We start from the raw sequence: 20389 nt of genomic DNA, 5'->3' as shown, positions 1-20389 counted from the left end.
TGCTGAGATTGTGTTACTCCCTGCTTCACATCCCCCTGGATTTGAAGACTTTAAATGGAAACTCATCTGGCTTGAAGGAGATGGCTTAGTGGTCTCCCTGTCAGTAATACAAAGTTAGACTAACTGGAGCCACACATTCAAATCCCGATAGCTCTGAGTCATCTTTCCAAAGTAGATAAGTTGAATCCTGTGTAGCTCATTGCCTGGTGGCAGTCTTCTGGCTGAAACCTTAGAAGCAAAGCTATATCTAGACATTAAAGGTTCCATAAACCTTTCTTAAATGTAGAAGTTTACTCCAGTACTCTAAGTTAAATTTCTTATATATGGCTCAGATCCCAAAGAAATGAGAAACTTGGCTATGAATTGATGTGGTCTGTGCATTATCATTAATGATAGTGGAATGTTTTGGGCAGTCCTATGTATATGTAGGTCCCTTTCCAGTCATCTTTGTTGATCATTCTTCATATGAAGTGTATAATTCTGGTTGTTAATTCTCAGCACAGTTGTAAAAAAATGAAATCAAGGTACTTAGGTTCTCGAAAGAACCAACTGAGAAAAACTGCTGGCCTCTGTGTCTAATATACCACTCCTGGACTAATTCTGATTTATGGTTGGATAATCTTAGTCTTAAAAGACCTATCCTCTCTTCTACTTCTGGGTAGATGTAATGTGCCACGTCTATAACATTATGACTGAGGCGACATAATGATTAGCAAAAATCTCTGGTTTTCCTTTTAATTGTTTGAAAAAATATTATTTTTCTCAAAGATTATCTTAAACCAGTTGCTACCTTGTGGTTTCTGAAACTTAGATAATTCCAAGCAGGTGAATTATAGAGTCCACCAATTTCAAAACAACAAGAAAGCAGAATACCGCCAAATATTCTTAGTTCTTGGAACTCTTGATGAGAATTCTCCCTGGTCGAATTGATATAAACAACTGCTAGAAAGGCCCAGGAATTTGGCTCTGTGGAGATGTGTGTTTAGTAAAGCTGCAAAACACCCTAAAGTCAGAGCTGGAGCAGAAGACTGTTAGGACTGTGAAAACCTATTCAAATAATTACTGTTAACTTCTGAGCTATAATTTAACCAACATTTATTGAGAGGATCCAATGCCTGTGCAGCAGCCTAGGAGAAGAGGCCCCTCTGAGGCCCAGGAACAGGATGGATGAGGGCAGCTGAACTCTGCCAAAGATGGAGATAGAGAGAAGGTGAGACTCCTGTGAGAAATTTGCACGAGAGAGAGAGAGAAAGACAGAGGGGGAGAGACAAGAGGAGAGTGGGAGATTGATGGAGGGAGACGGAGAGCTTTGGAATTCATCGGGACATAGGTGATGATTAAGCTGATGGGACTAGATAGTATTTCCAAAGACATGAGTATAGCGAAAAACAAGGAGGTAACTTTGGCAGAAAGAAGAGTCACTAAGAGGATATGAGCAAGCAGCAAAGGAGATAAGACGAAAGAGCCAGAGCAATGCAATCACAAAATCCATGAGAAGTTTCAAGGGATTGGTGTTGTGAGACCTTGCAGAGCAAAGGATTTAGGGCCAATGAAGGAAAAAACTGACACCATTGGATGTGGCAAATAGTGGGTTTTCATTTGACACCTTATTTGGAAGAACTGGCGCTAGTCAGTCTTTTTAGTTATCCAGCCAGGAATGGAATCTCACTCCCATGAGATCATGAAGTCATAGAATCAGCAAGTCTTTTAGCTCCTTATCGCAGGTCTTTATCTCTCCTCCCAATTAGGAGGTTGTCCTAAGCACTCTGTGAGATCCCTCCCATCTCTGTTATTCTGTGCTTCTCAAGAGCCTTTCAATTTTTCGGAAATCCTTCTTAAGAATTTTAGATATAGCTGCAATAATTTCCATACATTTTACCTCTGCCAATGATTGAGAAACTGGAAGGGAACCAGAAGGATGAACACTGGAAAGAGATGGACACTTGCATTCAAGTCAGAAAGAATTGATTTCTCACTGCAAACAAATTCACAAGAATTTGGGAGGACTCACACCCACCTAGCACAGAAAATAGTACATTTTAGGGCACTTTGATTCATCCCCAGGAAAAACTATAAGTAGGAGATCATTAAACGATACCTCTCTTTATTATCTTTTGTAATAGGGAGACTTAAAATAGATAATGAGTCCCTCTGGGTTCGGTCCGCAGTGGGGTACTGGGACTGGGTAAAGGCTGGTGAATGATAGAAGGTATTGATGCATCACTGTCGTCAGAAAGGCCAAGTCACTAGAAAAGATCCTGATGTGAGTTAAACAGTAGTGGAAGATCACATGCTATGGTGGTATAATAAACCAGGGAAAACTGACTAAGGGAAAACTAGTGTAGAGGTTACACACTCCTGAATTGTGAAATTTGCCTCCCATTCATACAGTTCCTGGAAAATGAGAACTTAACTAGACCCTGAAACCACAAAACCGAAAACACTTTATGTTCAGTCAGCAAATTCGAGATTAGTCATTATGTAGAAGAGTTTGTTGTTACAACAGACAGGAGGAAAGAAAGGGTAGCCATCTGTCCTCAGGCACCAGGGGGAAGGATGGATTTGTAAGAGTTCCAAACCTGAGAGGCAACTTGGGAGGACTGATGGCAGGAGAAAAAGGGGAAAAAATGTATGAAGGTCTGGCTTGCATGGATTAATGCTGTACCACAATACTGGACTTCCTCAGAAAACTTCCGGTAGAAAAGTTTCATTTAGCTAAGAAATACCACAAAATGCTGGCCCATGCATTTCAGGCCAAGATCAAGAAATCACAAAATGTACAGAGGCAGAGATCTTCATTTCCGGGACATGGAATTACTTTGAGTGAAATTTGTGATGGGTGAAAATTCTCTCCAGTTTTGGGAATTGCCTGCCTTGTATTGACGATTGATTTTATAACCAAATCAGGGGCTCTTCTTACAAAGTAGGGGGAAAACGGGATAATCCACGGCCACTGGGCCTTGTTACATATAGACCACTTGCAACAAGCCAGCCAAGTATTTGCACAGTACAGCCCAGAGCCTGCTGGAGGCCTCTTCATTTTGCGTGGCATCCAGATGGTTGTGCAGAGGTTCTGTACCAGAAACTAGATGCTCTTTTACTTCTCTCTAGTGTCATCCTCCATCACTCTCCTCTGTGTATGCTTCTATTTCTTAGGAAGGAACCTCAAAATTTGCAAACCTGGACAGCAGTGTGAAAGAAAACCAGAAGCGGACTCAGAGGCGGCTTCAACTCCAGAAGGATATGGTATGTACGGCCCTCAGTCTTCCCTGAGAGCCCACCAGAGAGTGGCCTTGTGTGGGTGGCTGGGCTCCCATATGGCACTGGCACCTTCAACCTGCAGGGTGTCCATGCTTTCAAAAATGTTCTCCCATCCTTTACCTCATTTGTTCCTAGCACCCCTGGGAGGTCTGTAGGAAAGATATTGTCACTTCCACTTGACCCAGTAGGAAATAAACACTGGGAGTCCCAAATTGTCGGGTACTCAGGAGCATTTTTTTTCTGGAGGTAGGGGAAGGTCTGCAGTGGGTAGACTTCTGTCCCTCTTGCTGTCTTCCGCCGTCCACTCCTGCACTTAGGAGCTGCTGCTACCTTGGCTTTGAGACCTCCTGGGCTTCAGTTCCTAACGGGAATGCCTGTTGTAGTCAGCGTTGGACACACGGTGGCCCAGGACCTGGGTGCTGAGGAAAGAGAGTGTCTGCTCCCAGGAGGACGTGGTCCGTGTACTCGGAAATTTGTTCATTTCCTCCAAACTCTCTAGTCATTTTCCAGCTCTGCTTAGTACCCCAAGTACTAACCAGATCTTTCTAGCTTTTCAAACTCAAAGGAATATCGTACCTCCCTCCTTCAGACGGAGAGGTAGTTATTATCATCATTAGCTTTATTTTAAACCCATCCCCAACTTTCGGCATAGAAGTGGGAAAACCAGAGAGGGGAGATTAGAGAGTGACGAACTCGAAATATCCTCATCCCTGCTTTGAGAGGATTTTCTCCTTCCCTGGAAAGCTGGACATGCATCAGAAATGTTGTTTTTGAATGATAGGACTCTTCTGTAACATAAAGCATTAAAAAAATTCACAGCATTTCAGACGTTTTGGTTGTTCAAAGACAAGTTAAAAATAGCTCTTTAGGAAAAAAGATTATTTTAGTTCAGGATGAGACCTTGTACACATAATTAGGAAGGACACACTGCAGCTGGCAGCGAGTTCCTGAAGGACAAAGCCCTCCTCCGTGTGACCCTCGCGGAGCAGTTCTGGCTGAGGAAATGCCAGCCTCGTGTCGAGTAGCCTGGTCTTGCCCTGGTTAAGACTTCATTTTCTTGCCAGAATTTCCATAAGTGCCTTAAAGGAATTTAGGATAAAGTGTCCGTGGAAGCCCCTTTTTATTTTCTCTTCAGAATGGTTGCCTTGGTGGCCTTACGGGGAATAGAGATGATTTCAAAGGAAATTTGATGAAATTAATATACCTGCAATTGAAGTACTTCTATCTTCATTTCCAAGTGACACTTTTTTTAAATAAACTCTCTATTTTGGAAATTACTGAAAAGTTATAGATAGTACATAGAGCTTCTGTGACCCCTTTCCCATTTTCTCTGCGTATTAACATCTTCTATAACCATGACACATCTGCCAATACTAAGAAACCAATACTGGCATTATACTATTGGCTAAAATCCAGACTTTATTAGGATTTCACCAGTTTTCCATTAGTATCCTTTTTCTGTTGCAGGACAAACCCAGTGTACCCCACTGCATTTAGTTGTCTTGTCTCCCCAGTCTCCTCTGCTCTGTGACAGTTTCTCAGTCTTTCCTTGTATTTTATTACCTTGACAATCTTAAGAAAAACTGTTCTAGTATCCTTAGAATGTCCCACAATCAGGGTGTGCCTGTTGTTTTTCTAGTGAGTAGGCTGAGGTGATGGGTTTAAGGGAAAAATATCACAGATGTGAAGTGCCCCTCTCATCACATCATATCAAGTGAATGACATCAGAGTGACTTCTGGTGTCACTGGTGGTGTTAACATTCATCGCTTGGTTAAGGTAGAGTTTGCCAGGTTTTCCACTTTAAAGTTACTGTTTTTCCCTTTCCCTCATCTGTTCTTTGGAAGCAAGTCACAAAGTCTAGCCCAAGGGGCCATTTTAATCGTGACACCCCATTCCCTTGTGGTCACAGTTCTTTTCCGGTGGGTAGCAGCCCTCTACCAATGGTGAGGCCATCCCTCTTCAGGGCCCTTCTAAACCACTGGGAGTGTCCATACCTCTGACCTGAGTCTAAGCTATATATAAACCCCACTGTGAACACACTTCAGTATAGTTGTGTGATCTCCTGGCGTTGACACTTAGTTTTTATGACCTTGAAACTTAGACGTTGATGATGGAGTTCCTGTCCTGTTTGTGTAGGGATTGAAAAAATTTCATTCATGGAGGTTAGCACTAATGGCCCCAAATTTAAATGGCCCTTAATTATTCTCTAAACCTTGTCAAGGCTTACCTGGCCTTCTGTTAGCAAATGCGCACGTTACTAAATGTACCTAACGACAGGTCCATTTGCTCCAATGTGGAGGTTGTTGAAACCCTTAAACTTTTCAATGACAACAAAGACAGTTTTGCTGTGCTTGCTCTTCAGGGTGTGATGCAGGGAACTGTGCCCTACCTGGGCACCTTCCTGACTGACCTGACCATGCTTGACACCGCGCTTCAGGACTACATCGAGGTGAGTTGTGTGCAAGTGGTGAAACTGGGCGTGCAGCCCTCTCATTGGATACCCAAGAGAGAAATTCACTTTTGTAAGTATCTGTTGAGGGCCCGTTATATACATGGCATTGGGCTAGATGCTATGAGGAATACAAAGATGAATACCAGCAGAAGTGGCTCACAGTCCAGTGGAAGGTGTATATCAAAGCAGGCAGTGATTGATAGAAAGAGTAAGAAGTCAAACAGAAATACCGTGAGAGAAGAGGGAAGGTCACGATAAGTTCCATCTGAGGGGATGTGATGGCAAGGTCTTATGAAGGAGTGGGTTTGAGCAAGACCTTGATGTTGAGTAGGACTTTGGCAGGTGGAGCTGAGGGGATAATATGCCCTAACATGCAACCTATTGGGATAGGGACTCTGTCAAATTTGTGGATTTTTAAGTATTCCTTTTTTTTTTTTTTTTTTGTATTGTTACCTACTCTGAGGCTCTCTCTCTCTCTCTCTCTGAATGAGAAAAGAGGTGAAACCCAGTCAAACAAGCTACTTGTTAGTAGCCGTAATAAAATATTAACTGGACAAGAAATTTGATATTTGAAATGAGATTTAAGGATTGCTTGTATATTTAAGTTTACCGTGCCTCCCTGATTATCACATGCAATCAGCCTGCTTTTACTCTATCATAATTAGAAGGAGTACCAGTTATTTTGCATATATGCACCTCCAAGTATTTCGTAAATGTAGACATGCTCATTCATTTTGCGTTTCCTGAGCTCTGTGTCTCTTCACATCCTCTGCCTCAGCTTATCTCAGGAAACACTCATTAGTGTTGGGGAGTTTTTGGAGAGTGACCAATGATTTAGGAGTTAAATTCAGCCTACTGAGAATAGGAGCTGGGGGGATGAAGAATTGAAACTTAACTTTCATGATGCTGTGTAGAAGTGACTTCCCTTTTGATAAACCATTGACAATTTGGTTTCCAGTATGAGTCAATGACCATCTGTTTTTGTTGCTTTTGGTCAAGAAAAAAAGTATAATGGAACATTTACTCAAGCTTTTGCCTTTACTGACTCTGCAAATGTCTTTGGATTCTGAATTGTAACTCCTTTATCATTACTATTTTAGCTGGTTTCAGACATTTTTTAAGAGAAGGCAGTCTGCCTATCCTGTCCTATTATCATTAAAAGAATGTTTTTCTTGAAGCAAACGATACTTCTCTTCCTCCATAGTAGCCATAATTATAGTGTCATTAATAATTGTGACTTTATCATCCCTCTGATCTGTTTTAATAAGATCTAGAACAACATAGGGCTGTGTTTTAAAGTAGCTTGGTTTGTCACTCTTTTTTTTTTTTTAATTTCTTTCAGGGTGGGCTGATAAACTTTGAGAAAAGGAGAAGGGTAAGTAGAGGTCTTGGCTGTGGTTTTTCATTTTACTTCATCTGGGCATGAAAAAAATAAAAGAAGTGAGGACTTCAATTTTTTTGCAGAGGCAGAAAAAAATGCATTAGCATTTATTGAGCATTTATCATACATCATTGTGCTTCACATGTTCCTATATATTATTCCCCATGAGTCCTGTGAGGTGGCTTTTATCATCCTCAATTTAAAGATGAGGAAACCAGGACTCAGAGAGATGAAGTAACTTGACCGGAGTCGTCTGGTAGCAGAGCCAGGGTTCAAATCCTGTCCTGTCTCTCCAAAGCCCACACTTCTTTTCTCACCCCCAATCATCTCCTTCTTTACAATTAGCTTCAGCAATAACAGGTTCATCCTATTAAGGATAAGGGGAGTTTCTATATCATAAGAGTAAATGATATAGAAGAGTTAGTAAAGATGGTTAACTCTTGTGGGTCTCTTTGAGAGAGGAAAGGAAATGGTCTTCATAGTTACATGTGGATAATTATTCTTTTCCTTTCCTGTCAGCCTGGGAAGGGGTGTTCAGCATCAATTTGAATTTTTCTGTGGGTCGTAGAATAGTTCTGCACTGTGCTAAAAAGATAAAATAGAGCTTTGAAACTTTGCTGTGGTTTTAGTGTTGAAATGGTGTATTTAAATAGATATTTAAAAGATTCAAAGGAAAATGAGTGAGCAAAATAACTTCACCCCGTAGTACTCTTGTTGTTCTTTAGTCATTCATTCATTCTTTCATTCCACAAGTATTGCTTGCATACCTAACATGGGTTAGGCACTGTGATAGATTTGGGGATTGCAGCAGGAAAAAAACAGAGCTCCCTGCCCTCATAAGGTTCATGATCCAGAAGGAAGGTAGAAAAATAAACAGGCAATTAGCATACAACCTGATAAGGGCTTGTGAGCTGAAGTAGTAGGTATTATAGCAGCAGGTAGGAGGGGCATCTATCCCCAACTTGTGGGGTCAGAGAAACTTCCAGGAGGAAATGACATTGAAGTTAAAACCAAAACTTGAGGAGCTAACCAGGCTGAGCTCATTAGTAACAAGCTATACTAATCTAGACTCTCTCTGGTAGAGTATACTTTCTTCTTTAGCATGAAGATGAGCGTTCCTTGAGGATACTGAGACCAAGGGCTGAGGTCACTGGAGGGGAACTTGACACCCACAGGACCTGCCAGTTGTTGAGTTACTTCTGTCGTCTTCTGGAATGATAAAACAAATTCAGTTACTGCCTCCACAGCTACCCCATCTTGGTCGTTTAACTTCAGAATAACCCTAGATGGTAATCTCTTTCCTTTTAAGACTAGCATGTTAAACTTTTGGAAAGTTTGAGTGTAAAACCTGAAGCTAAAGCTTATACCCGTTGCTAACTTAAAAAAAAAATTTATTGAAACATCTAAAGAAGCATAAATAATTTTGAACATAATTATATACTTGCTTCTCTTGTGAGCTTTAGAAGACTTAGTTAAATGATTTACTGGAGCAGTAAAAACCCAAGGATTTGGGAAATCTAAACATTCAAGTTTATGAGGCCCTGGACCGTTTAGATATTCAGCTCTACCAAACTCACTTATTGAGGGGTAAGGGTTGAAGATGATGGGGGTGGGGAACTTGGGAGCTTCCTGACTTCAAGTAATTTTTTTCTTTATCTTTTAGGAAGTAGAAATAGAAATTTTAAATATATTTTAGAAGTACTCAACTTTAAAAAATAACTTCTCTATCCCTAGAATGAAAATGGAAAAGAGAAAAAGGAAGCCACTATCCCTTTAGGTAGCAACTGGTTTGGGTTACTTTAGTAGCTTGTTTATTCATATAAATTGCTTTTTCAAGGAGAAAGGATTAACAATTAAAGCATACAAGGATTTCAGAGATTCAGAGTTAGAATTTTTAAGAATTATAATTATTTAGCTATTTTATTTCTAAGGAAGGCAATACTTCAGAGTCCTCCCAGATGGTTTCTCCATCATTTCTCCTAATATGGCATGTTTTCATGTTGAAAAGATGTATATTTGGTTTGCGTTATTATTCACTCTTTCTTTTTGGTGTTCTGTCTGCTTTAGGAATTTGAAGTGATTGCCCAAATAAAGCTCTTACAGTCTGCCTGCAACAGCTATTGTATGACCCCAGACCAGAAGTTCATCCAGTGGTTCCAGAGGCAGCAACTCCTAACAGAAGAGGAGAGGTAGGCAGACATATTGCCTATCAGGGTGGAGCTGCGGTGTTGGCAAGAGGAATACTCATCCAGTTCCTCATTTGGCATTCAACAACATTTAGTGAGCAGTTACTAGATTCTAGAGTCTCAGTTTTCAAAGGATGATGGTAAGGCAGGAAAAGCTGAACTGATGGTATCAGAAGATATGCTTTCAGATTCTTGCTCTACCATTTGTTTATCTTTGTAACCTTGAACAAGTCACTTATTCTTCCTGATATTCAGGATGCTCATTTATAAAATGTTTGTATGTGAGAATTAAATGAATCATATTTGGGAAAGCATTAAAGTACTTACCACCACCATCGTCATCGTCGTTGTCGCCATCATCATCATCATCATCATCATCATCAATCATCATCAATCATCATCATCATCATCATCATCACCATCATCACCATCCCCACTACCACCACCATCAGCACCATATTTGTCACTATTGTTAATTGGTACTAGCTTTCAGGGAGTTTTCAATCGGGGAGGAGAGACAGACTCATGAAGAGTTGAAATATGATGGGCAACTAAAGTGCTACAGGACATACGGGCAGGAACAATTCATTTGGCCAAGGATGGGAGGAAATGGGGAAGATAGTCATAAAGGCGTTAACATTTGGGCTGGGCTGTGAAGAAGAGATAAGATTTCACCAGGAGAACTGGAGAAGAACATTCTAGACAGAAGAATAGATGCAAAGGCCTGATGGCCTGACATGCTTGGCATTTGGAAGGACAGTGAGAACTCTGATATGGCTGGGACACATGGGACAGGTTTCAAAATAGTGGTGACAAGCATGGAAAGGTACATTCACTCTAGTTCCTTGAAAGTTGGCGCAGCAGGGTGTAGTCTTTACCCTGCTGTGGATTAGAGTCTGCAGGCCATATCTGGCCTACATGTGTTTTTACATTTTTAAATGGTTGGCGAAAAAAAACGAAGAAGATGGTGACATGGGACAGTTATTTGAAATTCAAATTGTAGTATCCATTAATAAAGTTTTATTGGAACACAGCCCATTCATTTACATCTTATTTATGCTTTAAAGGCAGAGTTGAGCAGTTGTAACAGACACTGTAGAGCCTGCAAAGCCTAAAATGCTTACTGTCTGGTCCTTTACAGAAAATTTTTGCTGACCCCTGCTGTAGACCAGGGGATTTCCTTGAAAGTTTATCATCAGGGAGAGCAAAATGGACAGCAAATATTTTGCCAATGAGGAAATTGAGGCTTAGAGAAGTATTCTATCTAGTCAGTGATAGTTTGGATTCAAACTCAGGTCTGCCTGACTCTACAGCCTAAGTTCTGAAGGTGGTTGTATAATGTTGGGCAAATCATGTAACCTCTAGAAGCCTCAGTTTCCTCATTTGAAAGATAGATGATTTCTGAGCTCCTTTTTAATCCCAGAGTAGATTGGTCCTGTTACATTAAAACAAAACCTTTGATTCAGAGTACTCATCAGTTGGCGAAGGTTTTTTCTTTGCCACGTAGAAAATAAAGCAGTTATTACCTCACTTGACATCTTCTGGTCTGATGATCAGTTTGTACTAGTTAACTTTCTATGTTTGCATCCTTCTCACATATGGGACATACGTATTCTGACTGGTGGTTTGGATCAGAAAGTCCAGGCTCAAAACACCAGCTGTATAATTGATTTTTTAATGATTAAAGGAATCTTGTTAAACATATCCCATTTTTTCTTGCTATTTATAAAAACCTGTGTGATTCCTAGTATTTGAATAATTCCCATATCAATGAATACTCCTACTTGAGCAAATACCTGGATGCATCTTTAGGTTTAAAAAAAAAGTATGCATAATTAGTAACTTACCGAGCTAATATTCACCACACTTCCCCTTCCTCACCTACCCAGAACCAAATACATCTAGCTAGAGCTACGTGCTTTCATAAAAGACATTTCAAGTCTGATATAAATTCCTCTCATGCTTGTGGAGGTTATATCTGCCTGGCATATAGGATGTTTTGGCAACTAAAAATCATATTTGTATATCTTTATGACTAATATAACTGCCTATGTCACTGAAAATTAGTTTACAAAAAAAGTCTCTTCTTTCATTTCCCTTAGATAAAAAGCAAGTTGAGCATTTGTGTACACACACAAAGTAATAGGAGGGAGGTGGTAGAGAAGAAATGATTCCCTGGCCTAGCGGTGGGATGAGAATGGTCAGGAAACGGAATGGAGTTGGCCTTGGATGCAGCCAAAGCATGCAAATCCATGTTGTTGAGGCATGCAGAACTAAACAGCCTCAGCCCATATGCCACTGGGGGATGAGGCACATGTGTAAATTTATAAAATCTGGTCATTAAGTCAGTACCCTCTGACGTGTGATAGAACAACATAGTATACATTTTTACTTGGAATAATCAAAGCCTTTCTCTAAAACAAAACCAATGAATCAAGTGAATTTAAATCTTTTCTTCAATTCTCAAGCTCTGACTTCACGAGCTCCCTTCTCTTCCCCAGCTACGCCCTCTCATGTGAGATTGAAGCGGCCGCTGACGCCAGCGCCACCTCACCCAAGCCTCGGAAGAGCATGGTGAAGAGGCTCAGCCTGTGAGTGTCACCCGTGGGTCCTGGGGCCCCGAGAGGGTCCCATCAGAGTGGAGGAGAGGAAGGGTATTCAGCACAGTTCCCCTGAGCCGGGGCAAAAATGAAGAACAATTCAATCACTTGTTAAATAGTTTATCTTCCTGTCATGAACTCAGTACGTTTTCTAAATCCATTTGTTCTTCTCCACTGTTCTCTCTGGTATGGACCACCAGCATCTCCTGCCTCCACCACTGCAGCAACACCCCTACGGGCTTCTGGCCCCACCCTTAGCCCAGCAATCCATTTTCCACCAGATAGTCTGATAGTCTCTTAAAATGCACACCAGATTATATCGCTTCTTTGCTTAAAAACCTCCAGTGGTTTTATTTTAAGATAGCCCCCAAACTCCTTATCCTGGTGTAGTAGGCCTTGCCTGATCTTCCCCCAACCTTCTTGAACACCTTCCTCTCATCCAGCACTCTCCCTTATTCACCAAGATCCAGCCATGCCTATCTTCTAGCCATTCTTCAACCTCACCAGGCTTGTTCCTGCTTCACGGCCTTTGCACTAGATGTTCCTTTGGCCTGGCATGCTCTTTCTCCGTGGCTACCTCCTTCAGATATTGGCAAAAATGTTACTTCCTGAGAAAGCGTGCTCGCTAATGTTGCTGTCTGCCCCAGTCACTCTCAGTCATACTGGCTGTTTCCCCCAGTGGAATGTGAGGCACCTGAGAGCAGGAACCTTGTCCATCGTGCTCATGGCTGTATGCCCAGCTCAGTGCCAGGCATATGAGAGGCCTTCCATAGCTAACTTAACAATACCTTTGAGTAAAATCCAAAGTCTTTACAATGGCCCTCAAGACTCTTCAGGATCCGCAGTATCATTCCAGCCCCGCCCGCGCATCCCATCGCTGTCTGTCTTCATCTTTCCCCACTCACTCTATTCTTTGCATGCCAGCCACCCAGACCTCCCTGAGCACACTAGGCATGCTCATTTTTATTTGCCATTTCTTCTGCTTAGGACGCTGTTCCCCAGAGAGCCAGATGGCTCACTCCCTCACTTCCTTTAGATCTTTGCTGAAATGTCACCTTCTCAGTGAGCCTTCTCTGACCACCTTATTTCGTACTATACCCCATCCACCTTACCTGCCCTTGGCAGCCTCTCTCACCTTCACTTCCTTTGAATTTCTTCGTTGTGTTTACCTCCATCTGACAATCTGTATGTTGTATGTATCTGTGTACTATCTAGAATGCAAACTCTGTGAGGCAGGCATTTATGTCTGTTTGTTCATTACCATATCCCCAGAAGCCAAAATGGTGCATGGCACATAGTAGGTGATTAATAAACACTTACTGAATGAATAGCTTGAGCCATGTGCCAACACTGTTCTAAGAACAATACATGTATTTCTCATCCAGTCCACAAAATAACTTAAGTGGTAGGTCCTACTATTATACCCATTTCATAAACCAGGAAAGTTAGGCACAAACAGGATAAATAGTATACTAGTTATTGGAAGATCTGGATTCCAATCCAAGATTTGGCTCTAGAGCCAAGGTTATAACCTCTTTTGTCATTGTGCCTATTGGAAAAATACTTTCTGAAGGAAGAGAGGAAGCAAAGATGGAATGGAGGTAGAAAGTGGAGGAAGAGAGAAGATGAGGGAGGGAAGGAGGAGATACAGGGTGAGGAGGAAAGGAGAGAAGAAAGAGAGACTGGTAGTTTAATTAGACACTGTGCTTTTATTATGGTAATGTTTATAGAAGAGCCTTCAGAGAACCTGGTCTCTGCCTTGAAGTTGATCTCTTAGACGTTAGACTCTGAAAGACATTAGACAAGTGAATCTAGTGAAGGCTAACAAGGTGAGTGCAAGGAAACAGGATTATTATTTGATTAATAAATTGGCTCTTCTCTTTTGAAGACATGCACCTGTGTCTGATCTTTTGGGTGACACAGTCTGCGTTGGCCAGGGACAAGCAAGAACAGCGATTAGGGAATATTGGACAGTTTTTTCATGGAAGACTGGGCTTGGGAGCCGTGCAGACCTAACAAATCCCAACCCTGCCAGTTGCTTGTTGTATGAACTTCTGTTTTGTCGTTTGTGAGACGAGCGTGGTAATGTTCTCCTCAGTGGGATGTTGTCAGGACTGGTGGGGTTGTAATGCTCCTAAAACAGTGCTCAGCTCTCAATGGGTGCCTGAAAAGCTACCATTATTTTTTATGAAACAACTTTCTGTTACTGCCTTTTTGAGTCTTTTTTTTTTTTTTTTGGTTAGGATTCTTACTGTTTCTCTGGGCTTTTGATACTTCCCAGCACTGTCTCTCCACCTACCTCAGTGAGTAACATTGAGACATTCAGGCAGGGAGGGCACATGACCTTGGATATTGTCATATTCCCAATGTAACATATACAGGCCCCTATTGGGTGTGGATGGCGTGCTCTCTTGCTGTCAGAAGCTGCTCGGGCTTTTACCGGATGTCAGGTGATATGAGGCACGTGAGGATTAGGTTGAAACATGTGATTTTACAGAAAGCATTTTGAAGGTAATCCTGATGTCTTGCCAAACCTCTCTCTTTGTTCAGATGCCTACCCTGGCCTCCTGAACACTAGATTTATGAGCTTTTAGATTCACCTCAATGGAATTTTCCATAGTATCTTGCTATCTTTTCATTGCTGCAACAATGGGAGAGAACGAACTCTCTTTTGAGATAATCCAAGGGCCTGACCAAGCCTTGTTAGCTGGTGAGATCGACACTTGCACAGGGAATCAGGCTCCCTGACAGGGGAGTTGAGGACGCAGGGCATCTTGGTGGTCCTCTCTGCTTCATAAAGCATTGGGAGTTTCTGGACCTGCTGTGGGAGTTGGAGGTCAGCGCAGGTACATCTGATCCCAAGTGCTGCTGCCTTTGCCGTCCTGCTTTTCCGTTCCTGTCCTCAGGTAGTTGCCGCTGCGTACTCATTTTTATATAACTGCCTCTCTGTTCCTCCTCTCCAACCCAAGTGTCCATATTTACTGTGCTGGTGCTCTAGCACCCTGGGTCCTCCCTCTGCACCAGCTCTGGCAAGTGCACAGCCTCTGTGAGGACATTCATGTGAAACCCAGGAGGGGTGGGACTCTCGGGGTACAGTGCCCTGCACAGAGTGTGGTGGACACTCACTGCGTCTCTCGCATGAGTGACATCTTGCCAAGATGCTTGAGTTTAACCCTTGGTATCTGCAGTTGAGTTTGAGTGTTTATTATGAATAAAACGGGTCATACATCCCCCATCTTATTTCTTGTACATATAAGGGTGTTTGTATACCATTCATTTTCAAAAGATTTTATGATCTTTTTTACAAACGTGGAAAATATACTTTTTGCTCTTCCCACATTTAATGACCCGTTATCCAGAGAGGTTGGAGAGAATTTTAGAGCCTTAGGGGAAGGAGTCCCTCATTAGGAGGTCAGAGATGCCCACTATTGACCTAGAATTAACCTTTATGAAGCAGAATGGCCTCATTGAATTGTACAGATGGAAGAACCTTTAGTCTTTGAACTGTTTAGTTCTAAGCTAGAGACTCTCAGATGTTCACAGCCTTCAAAGGTCTACCTTGTTATTCGTGGAGGAGTAAGACAGTGACATTATTTTTTCTTCTGTGAATTGTGGTCAGATTTTAGCTCTTCTCCCTATAGCCCCAGTAGTGCTTGGAGGTCCAAGAAAGGAAGCGACTTGGAAAATGGGGCAGGAGGTGGTGGTGTGGAGATGAGGCAGAACAAAGATATGCTTCAGGTTTGGAATTTGAGCTCACAGTTCCTAGACTATTTAATAAAAAATCAAGCCCATCCTCATTGTTCCTTCCATTGTTATTTTACACAGTCAATGCTTGTTTGAGTTTGGTCCCATTTGCTAGTTTCTTTATATGCCACTCCTTGTTGCGTCTTACTCCTTCTCTCCTTTCACTGCTTCTTTCTGTGTTGTTTGTTAATGGTAAACTCACTCAGTCTTTGTCTGAGAAAGTCTTTATTTTTCCCTCACACTTGGAATTATATTAGATGGGTATAGAATTCAAGGATGACTATTCTTTTCACTCAGCGCTTGGAAGATATTGTTCCATGTCTTCTGACTTCTGTTGTTGCTTTTGAAACGTCTGATATTGGTTTAATTACTATTCCTTTGTATTATGCCCCTGGTCCTGTTGCTTTTAAGAACTTCTTTTGTCTTTGACATAGCATTGTGAGGTTTAAGTGGGGATTTAGTCTTATTTATACTATTTGAGATGTGGTTCCTAGATCTGAGGATTCATGTGGTTCATTATTTCTGGAATCTTCTCAGCCACCATCTCTTCAAATATGGTCCCTCTTCAATTCTCTCAATTGACTTGCTCTGGAACTCTTCGTACACACATGCAGGCATTTCTTATTCCATTCTTCATGTCTTTTAACTTCTCTTATTTTCCATGTCTTTACATTTTGATGCTAATTTCTGAGGATTTTCTTCAGATCTATCATCTAGTTCAAAGTTTTTCTCTTCAACAGTTGTTTAGTCCTTCCACTGAGTTTTTAATTTAATTCACTACATTTTTCACTCTAGAAGTGGAATTTTTTTCAAATTATCTTCTTATTCTTTTGTCAGAGTGTCTTGCTCTTAATCCCTGTTTTCAATTTCTTTTCTTATGTCTGTAATATTTTTAAACATACTTATTTTATAGCTTGGCTCATGGTAGACACTCAAATATTTGTTGAATGCATGAATAAAGTTTTAGTTTCTTTCCAACAGTTCTTGTATCTGAAGTTCTCAGGAGTCTAAACCTGCTGTTTGTTATGCCTGTTGACCCTGTCTTTGGGTGGGATGTTTCCCTGTGTGTATTTTGTAATTTTGTATTGTGAGCTCATCTTTATCAAGGAATTCTCTGCAGCCTAGGTTGAAGGTATATTCCTCCAGAAAGATTTTTTTTTTTTTTAATTCTAATTTTCCCGGGAGTATCACTGGCCTGAGAGTCCCTAGTTCCTAGACCACTTAGGTAGCACATCTGAGTGAGGTGCTAGCTAAGGTTACACATGATTTAGGGGAGACATTTTTCTTTTACCCAAGCTCAGAGCAACGGACAAGTTTCCCTGTTGTCTTCTTGTGTCAGTGGGAAGATATTTTTCTAGCCTATCTTTTTAGTGAGGAGGCAGCCCTTTGAGGGTCCTGGCTCTGTATAAGGGATTTCAGTTCCAGCTCCCCACCTTATGTAATCAGAAGCCTTCATCTGTGGGCCTTGTGAATGTGTTAAAAACCTATGTCCCTACTTTGCCACGATTGGCACCTCCCTCTCCCCATCCAGAACAGCTGCAGAATTAGCTTACATGCTTCTGGTTTTCAGTTCCCTTTTCGTTTTTGGCCTGTAGGGATTTTCCTTACTGTCTTGCAAGCCCAACTTTACAAGGAATTTTTAATGTGTCTTATATAATAGTTTTGTAATGAAAGAGTTTAGGTTATTGTAGTTCACCAGATTGTTGGAAATAGAAGGCTTCCTCCTTGATTTCTTGTCCAATGCAGTGCCAGCCTTCTTCTTCAGCCTCATGAAGTTCATTTTATGGTGGGAAGTGATAAGACTATGGCAATGGTATTTTGATCCTGCCAAACTAGTCCATAGACTGTTAAAAAAATGCAGTACCACTGACCTAGAAAGACCTCAAATTATATGGCCCTTCATTCAGCTAAGCAATCTATGTCTTCCTTGAGGTTGGAAATAACCTATTGGGATGAGATGTTTACTGTGATCTGTTAGAAACTTTGTAGTAAATGTTTTCCTAAAATAATAATGACAGGGCAGGCAAGATTGAGAAAACATCAAGGACTTAATTAATACAAAAATATTTGCTTAATCATGGATTCCAGATTTGTAAGAGCCCGAATGCCTGGCATTATGTTTTCTGCAGACTGTTTCTGGGGTCGGACATTATCAACAGTAGCACTCCCACCAAAGAGCAGCCCAAGTCCACTGCCAGTGGCAGCTCTGGTGAAAGCATGGACTCCGTCAGTGTGTCATCCTGCGAGTCAAACCACTCAGAGGCTGAGGAGGGCTCTATCACTCCCATGGACACACCTGATGAGCCTCAGAAAAAGGTATATACTTGATCCATTTCCATAATTCCTAACGTAGGCACCTGACATAGTGTTTGCCACACAAGGAATGTCTGTTTTCAAGTTTAATACTCTACACTATTTTGAAAGTAATGTTTTTAAGAGGTGTCAAAAGTAGAGTTCTATCTGGGGACTCATTCCTTATAGAGACAGGTCTAAGAGCAATGAGCTTGTTGGTTTATTCATCTAGCCTTTGAAATATTGTTCCGTACCACATCCAAAGACAACAGAAGGATTGTGACCTGTAACATGAGCTATACATTATTTAGGAGATGTAGGATTTTCTTAGAAGGAGAAAAAAGTCGGAGACAGAGATGTGTCAGCTTGGTGTCATACCTTATCTTAGCCAAGCTTTTACCACAATAATGTTGCATAGCAAACCACTCCAAAACTCAGTGACTTAAAACAACAGCCATTTGTTCTCTGTCATGCATCTGCAGGCTGGTTTTTTGGGTTAGTCTTGGCCCTTGGCCCTGGGTTTGGTCTAGGTCTGCTCTACCTGCCTCTCATTCTTTTTGGAGTAATGGGCTACCCAGGGCATGCTCTTAGCATGTTAAGACGGATGAGCAAGAGGGCAGTCTCAACCCCACAAGCACATGCCCAGCCTTCACTCATATCTGCCAACATTTTATTGGCCAAAGCAAATCATGTGGTCAAATCCCACATAAATAAATGAGGCAGGGAACTATACTCCACTTCTAGTGTGATGAACTGCAGAGTCACAGGGCAAAGGGCGTGGATGCAGGGGAGGGGGAGGAATTGGGAACAATGATACAATTTACTATGTCAACCCAAAAAGGAAAGTGATGAGAGGTGATAAAATAATTCCCATAGGGAGTTTCCATTTTCCATGGCTGCATAAATAAATGAAAAGAAAACAAAGATCCTTCTTAATCTTCTGTACACATCTGCTTCAATCTTTTGGTCAAGGAGCTTGGATCAGAGATTGTCAACTTTGACGTGACTAGAATTTACACCATTTTGGGGAGGATTTTGCCTCGCCAAACTCGTGTCTGGCCCCTTAGCTTATGCTTAGGCCAATGAGGTAGGGTGTTGGTAACAATTCCTTCATTTTATTTGTAATTGCCCTTCTGCTAGGGGATCTGTGTGCTGTTGGCATTGTGTTATAAGCAACAACAGCAATCTGGGAACCCTCAAGTGACCTTGTCACAAAGTAGCCAACCCAGGAAGGACTCATTAGACTGAGATGACTCAGATGCTGCCCCAGCTGGATTTCTCATCTTCCTGCTTTGAAATCTAGGGACACATCTTTAATGCTCCAACTAGTGAAGGGAAAGCTCTGCAAACTCCTATGGACTGGCTGTTCTCTCAGGCACATTTCCTAAGCCAAGGGTGTAATCATTCTCCATGACTTGACATGCAGCATTGAATTTGTTAAAGTCGGGAGTGAAGTCTCGTCATTCACCTTTTGACAGGTTCTTGTGCTTTGCAGGCTCCATTTATGATGATGGACATTGTACAAAAATGGTAAACTGAGGTTATTACCCACATCTTTTTGGGATTTCTCCCTGTCCAGGAACGAGATGGAATCATATTTGCACATATTGGTGCAGTGGACGTGTACATAGGTCCAGATCATCCCTTTTAAAACTATGCACAAGCCTGGTGTGTGTCCTTTGCACACCCCTTGCTTGATCCTTTTTGTCTCCTCCCTTTCTTATCACACTGGCTCTTTAATTTCTTGCACAAGTCATGAATTTTTATTCTTTGGATGAATCTTTCACAGATTTGCGAATTTGTGTAGGTTTAAAAATGAGTAATTGACTTGGAGGCGGGTAGTTGCTGGGCTGCAGAATCCCTGAATGTTAACTGGGAAGGCCTCAGTTCTGCTCAGTGCAGAGCCGGACCTGGGTGACTGCCAGAGTCCCTTCCTCCTCTGAGATCTGCAGCCCTCCAAACCACCCTGCCTTTCCCGCCGGCTACCCTGTGAGGTTGCTCTTTTTAGTGAAGTGGAATTTGCACTCCTCTTCCTTCAGTCCCCTGATGATGATTTCTACACGTTTATTTTCCATTTGCTCCTCACTACTTAAATTCTCAATGAGAATCGAAGAGCTCATCAGGTGGTCTATTTAGTGCTGCTGTGACCCAGGCATCTTCAAGGCTTTATCTTGACTGTAAACGTCATAAAATCATGGAATATCTCACACAGGCGAAAGGACTTATGTGGAGGAAAAGGTAGGTGAAAAAACTGAACCAATAATTGGAAAATGGACCCTCTTGACTGCTGTGCGGTACGCGTGTAAGCAGAGTTAGGCTATCGAAATTATCCATCATCTAGCCCTCAAATTGAGCCACTAAGCGGATTCATTTGGGGACATAAGAAAAAAATGTAACTACACCAAGTTATGATAGAGCCACAGTAAAACTCCTACGTATCGGAGTTGTCACATCAGCTTGCTGGTTCGAATT

At 41.6% G+C, this 20389-nt stretch overlaps 1 protein-coding gene across 2 annotated transcripts in view; it reads left to right on the top strand.

Annotated features, from left to right (window-relative positions):
* Nucleotides 1-20389, top strand: part of RGL1 (ral guanine nucleotide dissociation stimulator like 1) — a 119773-nt gene that overhangs the window by 90332 nt on the left and 9052 nt on the right. For both annotated transcript variants that reach the window (XM_058539892.1, XM_058539893.1), the window contains 6 exons: nucleotides 3157-3246; nucleotides 5625-5711; nucleotides 7057-7089; nucleotides 9163-9284; nucleotides 11783-11872; nucleotides 17755-17941. In XM_058539892.1, coding sequence (XP_058395875.1) covers nucleotides 3157-3246; nucleotides 5625-5711; nucleotides 7057-7089; nucleotides 9163-9284; nucleotides 11783-11872; nucleotides 17755-17941 — 609 coding nt within the window. The remainder of the gene's footprint in view (nucleotides 1-3156; nucleotides 3247-5624; nucleotides 5712-7056; nucleotides 7090-9162; nucleotides 9285-11782; nucleotides 11873-17754; nucleotides 17942-20389) is intronic.

This window comes from Diceros bicornis, chromosome 4 (genome assembly GCF_020826845.1).
Source record: "Diceros bicornis minor isolate mBicDic1 chromosome 4, mDicBic1.mat.cur, whole genome shotgun sequence".
NCBI classification, from domain to species: Eukaryota; Metazoa; Chordata; class Mammalia; order Perissodactyla; family Rhinocerotidae; genus Diceros; species Diceros bicornis.
Note: the sequence above shows the minus strand (reverse complement) of the source record. Positions and strands in the feature narration are given on the sequence as shown.